The sequence below is a fragment of the Solanum pennellii genome, chromosome 11, assembly GCF_001406875.1.
Source record: "Solanum pennellii chromosome 11, SPENNV200".
Classification (NCBI taxonomy): Eukaryota; Viridiplantae; Streptophyta; class Magnoliopsida; order Solanales; family Solanaceae; genus Solanum; species Solanum pennellii.
In genome coordinates this window covers 42,041,498-42,048,669 of record NC_028647.1, presented here as the reverse complement: position 1 = coordinate 42,048,669, position 7,172 = coordinate 42,041,498, and the positions used below count along the sequence as shown (strand labels likewise).

General features: G+C 26.8%; 1 protein-coding gene across 1 annotated transcript; it reads left to right on the top strand.

Moving 5' to 3' along the window:
* The first annotated feature begins 2,269 nt into the window (after nucleotides 1-2,269).
* On the top strand, nucleotides 2,270-2,912 carry LOC107004295 (ethylene-responsive transcription factor ERF022-like). The gene has a single exon (XM_015202522.2). The coding sequence runs from the start codon at nucleotides 2,276-2,278 to the stop codon at nucleotides 2,795-2,797; it is 522 nt and encodes a 173-aa protein (XP_015058008.1). The 5' UTR covers nucleotides 2,270-2,275; the 3' UTR covers nucleotides 2,798-2,912.
* The last annotated feature ends 4,260 nt before the right edge of the window (nucleotides 2,913-7,172 follow it).

Here is a 7,172-nt window from a genome sequence, read left to right as displayed (position 1 = left end):
TCATATTATTTTTTAATTTTTTTATCAGTTTATTAAGAATAAATTTTCATACTTAAAATCTTTTATCATAATTAAACTTTTTATTTTGTTAGGTTATGAAGAATACATTTTTAAAATGTACTATAATTTTATCAATTTTGAATACTTATAAACACTTACATTCAAAAAAATATGATGTACAAATCATTCATGAATGCTAATTTACATCAATCAATCATAAGTTGTATAATAAATCAATAATATTAAAGGTCGATTAATTATTAAAAAAATAATTATTTGGGTGCTTTGAAATCCATATATACTTATAATATTGATTTTAAAAAGAAAATAGTAAGTGAACATATGTGTTCATAAGTATTATTTTTCAAAATGATGATTTAATGACCGTGCGTATCAACTAAAATTTAAGAAGACTTTTAAGGTATTTAGTATTTCTAAGGGATAAAAAATATAATATTATTCACTTACTATTTTCTTTAAAAACGATATTGTAAATATATATGGATTTAAAAGCACAAAAAAAGTTATTTTTTTAATAATTAATCAACCTTTAATATTATTGATTCATTATACAATTTATGATTAATTAAAGTAAATTAACGTTCATGAGTAATTTGTAAATCAATGTTTTTTAAATGTAAGTGTATATAAATATTAAAAATTGATGAGATTATTGTTTTAAAAACGTATTCTGGATAACATAAAAAAGTAAATAAATTAATTATGATAAAAGATTTTGAGTATGAAAATTTATTCTTAATAAATTAATAAATTAATGAAAAATGATATGATCATTATTTTAGTTAAATGAGTTTAATGAATTAAATTAGTCTATTATTAAAAAAAGATTTTAATGACATGCCATGTCAACTAGGAGAGAGTGATATTTTTGAAATGTCTAGTATATTTGAAGCAAAATAGTGATAGTTGGATGATATTTTAGTCATAAATGAAACATAAATGATATTTCACGATAATTTCCTCAACTTAGGTGATCATTTAGGGAATTGACTCCATATTTTCTTTTAGGAGAGAATTTCAAGAGAGTTAATTGCTTCTATTTATGATTTTACTTTGAATTATATATATTTTTAAAAATATTTTAAAAATAAATAAACGGGTAAAAGCGGAAAGTGATGTTTACTAAATGTTCTAAATATTCTTTCTTACTTAATACACTTATCAATTCAATTATTTTAAAATTAAGAAAGTAACGTATATTGAGCATGACATCTTGTATCTAGGTAAGAAAAAAATTTATAAGTTGTTCACATTAATTAAGTTCTCTGAAAATCCACATTTCACCACCTGATCATGCACAATTTGTCTGTCTTTGCGAAATTTTTTGTCAACACCAAAATCTACTTTGACCTTTTGAAATTGAGCTACCCAAGCCTATTAGTTAATACTTTAAGAATCAATATATATGTACGTGGACCACGAGGTCCATATATCACATTATTCAAATTAAAAAATGGCTAAAGGAAAAACACACACAAGTATATTAACACGTCACATCATATATATAATTTATCGTGTAAAAAAAATTAACTAGTTTGACTTGGAACATAGTTTAAAAAAGAAAGAATTTTTTTTTTAAATTTATTATTCTAAATTAAAGTTATATCAAATGTATCAAAATGCCATTTAATGTTATAACCTTAAACATGTCAAGTGAAAAATTAAATTTTGACTGTTGCAAAAAAAGGAAAGCTATAATTCTTTTTAAGTAGATTAAAAATGAAACTGAGACATTCTTTTTGAAACAGAGAGAATATATTTCTCTCTATGTCCCAATTTATGTGACATATTTCTCGAGATTCAAAAAAGTCTATTTTTGATTGTAAATTTTTCCTATATCTTTTTAAATATTTTGAACTCTCAATTATTGAGACTTATTGTACTTTTAATGTAGTTTATAAATATTATAAATTTTATTTTTAAAATTAAAAATTTCATGAGTAAATTTTCTATCAAACCTAAACTATTTGACTTCGAAAAGTGAAATATTTCACATAGAGTGTATATACATAGAGTGTATATATATATATTGGTCAATCATAGGCGTCCAAATCAAACACACGGAGATACATGGAAAATCAAAAAGAGCGTTTTTTGCTTCATTCTGTCATACAACTTTAATCCACTTACATGCAACTACGTGGAACCTCACTTTTAAGTACCCATTCCTACTTACTCATCAATAATTCGACTATATATATTCTACTTCCCTCAAATTTCACTTCCATATTATTTCTTGAATGACAAATTTAAAATGGAAAACGATCAAGAAAGTAAGAATAATATGGACGTGTATAGAGGAGTAAGGAAGAGAAAATGGGGGAAATGGGTGTCTGAGATACGCGAACCAGGAAAGAAAACACGAATATGGTTGGGGAGTTATGAGAAAGCAGAAATGGCTGCTGCTGCTTATGATGTTGCTGCATTTCATCTAAAAGGTGAGAGACCAAACTTAAGGCTCAATTTCCCTGAATTAATCCATACATTCCCAAAACCCTCAAGTTCAAGACCTGAAGATGTACAAATGGCAGCTCATGAAGCGGCAATGAGGTTCAAACCTTCAATTGATGATCATCCCGAGGAATGTGGTGTAGGCCCGGTGAGAGTAGGTCTCTCACCGAGTCAAATTCAGGCGATTAATGAATCCCCTTTGGACTCACCCAAAATGTGGATGGAGTTAGCCGGGGCTCTATTACCTGTCAGAGAATACACTTGTCCCACCGATTATTTTGAGGATGAAACCCAACACCATCATGAGTCCATTTGGGATTTTTAATTCCATATATTTTAGACAAAATTATTGTGGGCCAACAAAAGGAATTTGATGTTATTATTTTCTTCTTCTTGGAGGTTTAAATTTTTGTTTAATAGAGATTCTTTGCAAGAATAAATGTTAATAATCTCGAGACAAGTACGCCCATGAAGAAGGTCTAAAATAAAATATAAAGGTGCAGCCTTTAATTTTATTTTGCTTTTTCTATATAGCCTTTAATATTTCTTTCCCTTATAAATCTTTATCTATTTTTGAGATTTTGCGACATTACTTAGTTTATGTCCCAAAAAATCACATAGAGAAGTATTTTACTTGATATGGTATATTGTATTAAATTCCACAATTTTTTTTCACAATTCCACAATCAATTCCACTAATGATAGACCTGAATTGTGATCGAACTATAGGACAGATTGGGAAGAGAACTCCCAATCTGTAGAATCTCATTGTTAAAAGTGATGCACCGGCAATATTGGTTGTTTTGTTTTTTATTTTATTTTTACTTTTTATTTCTTTTTATGTAAGTATTCGTATATGATAGGATTTTCATTCCTCCGACGAAATCTAGAACCCTTGGAATCAATCGTCCTCTAGACTTGTCACGCTCCTTTTTTTCTCAATATTTTTTTAATTTTTATTGTTTGAAAGAAAAAGAGTTTTTCCAATTAAAGTGACGTTTTGAAAAGGGGGGATAATTATTATTTATAGTCGCCACTTGAAATTGAGTTTTGGTGTTCCAAGTCACCTTATTTAAATCCCTAATCAACATAAAATTTGACTCTATTTTTATTGGTCTGCGAACTAGAAACCCGGGTAAGGAATTCTGTTGACCGAGGGGAAGGTGTTAGGCACCCCTCGAGTCCCGTGGTTCTAGCACGGTCGCTTCATTGACTTTGATATGACTAGACTTAATTTTGAATATTATATTATTTAACTTAATAATAAAATTATTTTTACTTTATTCTCTCATTTATTTTAAACCTTTTAAAATCGTCTTATTTATTTTAAATCCATTGAAAATTATTTTATTATTTTCGATTTGTGTCCATTGAAAATTTGAAACACTCATATTTATTTATTTATTTATTTATTATTTATTATTTATATTATTATTATTATTATTATTTATTTATTATATTTTTTGTATATATATATATATATATATATATATATATATTAATGTTATTATGTGTAGAATTTATATAGGTGTTTAATAGTTAGGAATTAGAATTTGTGTAGGAAAATTTTTTTTAAAGTTCAAGTTAATTTAGAATTGTATTTTTAAAAAAAAAAATTGATCTAAAATAGAAGGTAAATTTTATGAAATTTATAATTAATTCTAGCAAAAAAAAAAAATCAAAAGAGATTAAGACAATTTCTTTAAAAAAAAAAGATTTTTCTTTTATTTTAATTTTTTTTTCATTTTTTCCTTTTGCACGTTTTTAGTTACCCTTTTTATTTTTTTTTATATTTTTTTAACAACATTCTGTTTCTCTTCACTTTTTCACGTTTTTTTTTCACTCTCTTTTTTTTTTTTTAATTTTCTGTTTCTGTTTTTTTTTAAAAAAAATTCTGCTATTTTTTCTTTTTTTCTTTCGTTTTTTTTTATGCTTTCTTGTTTTTTTTTATTCTTTTGTTCTCTTTATATAATTTCAGAAATTTTACTTTTTTTATTATAATTATTAATAGTAATTATCACTATTTTATCATGAATTTCTAAATGAAATTTACAATTCTACTTAGATAGTATTTTTTATAAAAAAAAATCATTTACTAATTATTTTTATATCCTAATCTAACAAGTCAACAATAAATTCAACAAAATCTTCTAAAGTGAAAAACTAAACGGAAAGATATACGAATCTATTCAAATTTATCAATTAAATATAATGAAGAGATATAAGTTACAAAGTGTATCTAAAAAGCATAATAATAATAATAATAATAATAATAATAATAATGATAATAATAATAATAATAATAATAATAATAATAATAATAATAATAATAATAATAATAATAATAATAATAATAATACATGATGCATATTTAAATTATTTATTTATTTATTTTTAACAATAAGAATCTCTGGCAACGTTTTCTTAAGCTTTTGCGAATTCTAAAAATAACTCATAACATCAATCACAAAAATGATATTTCGTAATAATAATAATAACACACTATTAAAAGAATTTCATATAATTAGAATTAAACTTTTTTACAAGCATTTCATTAAAATCATACAAGAATTCAAGAATTTAGAGTTACCTCGTATTATTGATTCACCTCTAAAATAACTGCTACGATCTACTGATTTCCAAAATTAATAAACAAGTATTAACTTTAATGAGCCACGAATTGGAACCACGAACAAAATTCTAACTCTAACCTAAATTTCAAAAGAATAACTCACTTTTCTTCTCCTTGATTTTTGCTCTTGCTTTTTTTTTTCCTCTCGTCTTTCAATCTCTGTTCCTTTTTTTATATTCAACTGAACGTGTCTTTTATAATTATTTTTGCTGAGAGTCTGGTGCTAATTAAAAGGAACGTAATAGAGTGGAATTAGAATTTAATTTGAAATATTATTGAGGGAATAATGGTTGAGAAATAATTAAATAATTAACCTACTAAATAACAATAATAGGAAAATTAGTTTTTGGGAGTTTGAGGTTAATTAAGATAAGGGGAAGGTAATTTGAATATCTAGGATTCTTCTTTTTATTTATTTATTTATTTTTTTCTTCTTTTTCTTAATATATACTACCATTATTTTTAAAGTAATTAAAAGTTGATGATTTAAAACAAATACCATAAATTCACAACTTTTTATTATTAATGTAATTTACAATTTATTTATTTTTATATGTTTTAAATATAACTTTTTTAAAATTGGTGTTAAATCTTTATATTTTGGTAAAAAATTAGGTATTCACAGTATGCCCCTCTTTGCTTGGAAACACGAAGAGTTTTCATGCAATGACGTGAACAATGTGACTAATTTTTTACTGAAATACTTATGCCAAAAATGTGAAAAATTTATAATAGAGAAGAGGTTTGACTGTGTCCTAACTTTTGAAAACTACCTATCCTAAGTTAATGATAAGGAATCAGGCGTAGTTCCAATGAGTTAGGTAGTCGAGTGAGGTTCTGTCGAGATTTCGGTCCGTAGCTCCAGTTATTACATAAAAAAAAAAACAAAATGCAGAAGGAAAGATATGAAGTCCTATCTACTCCGATAGTGCTAAGTCTTCATTTTAAATTCTCGGATATTGCTTCACCCTCTTTGGTAGGTTTATCGATTCTGAACTTTGCTCTGGACATCTGAGTTCAAGACTTGAAACTTCATGACTTGACTTCAGCTACTGACGTTCTTCCACATGATATTCTCGAAAACTTGTTTTCTTGAAAGGATGAATTCTTTTATTTTTGAACTGCAAATTTGTGTACTATGTATAAACCTGCACACAAAACAAAATTTTCTGCCTAGTTTGCACTCGGAAATTTTGTGAGTTATTGATCAAAAGCTATAAAAGTCTATACTAATAATAAAAATAATATTTTTGTAGCCATTACAAAATGTAAAATATAAGAGAAAAAGGGAGTTTTGTACCCAAATTGCAACCAGGGGTTATTGTACCATGTGAAGACATGAAAAATAAAATAGGGGTTATTGTGCCCTATATGCAACCAGGGATTATTGTGCTCTGTGAAGACATGAAAAATAAAATAGAGGTTATTGTGCTCTATATGCAATCCAGGGGTTATTGTGCCATCTGAAGACATGAAAAATGAAATAAGGGTTATTGTGCCCTATATGCAATCCAGGGATTATTGTGCCCTCTGAAGATATGAAAAATAAAATAGGGGTTATTGTGCCCTATATGCAACCAGGGGTTATTGTGCCCTGTGAAGACATAAAAAAAATGATAGGGGTTATTGTGCCCTGTGTGCAACCAGGGGTTATTGTACCCTGTGAAGACATAAAAAAAATGATAAGGGTTATTGTGCCCTATATGGAATCCAGGGATTATTGTGCCCTGTGAAGACATGAAAAATAAAATAGGGGTTATTGTGCCCTATATGCAACCAGGGGTTATTGTGCCCTGTGAAGACATGAAAAATAAGATAGGGGTTATTGTGCCCTATATGCAACCAGGGGTTATTGTGCCCTGTGAAAACATGAAAAATAGGATAGGGGTTATTGTGCCCTATATGCAACCAGGGATTATTGTGCCCTGTGAAGACATGAAAACATAGGATAGGGGTTATTTTGCCCTATATCCAATCAGGAGTTATTGTGTCCTGTAAAGACATGAAAAATAGGATAGGGGTTATTGTGCCCTATATGCAACCAGAGGTTATTGTGCCCTGTGAAGAC

Excerpts from the sequence above, each read along its gene's own strand:
- LOC107004295 (XM_015202522.2), top strand. The coding sequence starts at position 2,276 with ATGGAAAACGATCAAGAAAGTAAGAATAATATGGACGTGTATAGAGGA.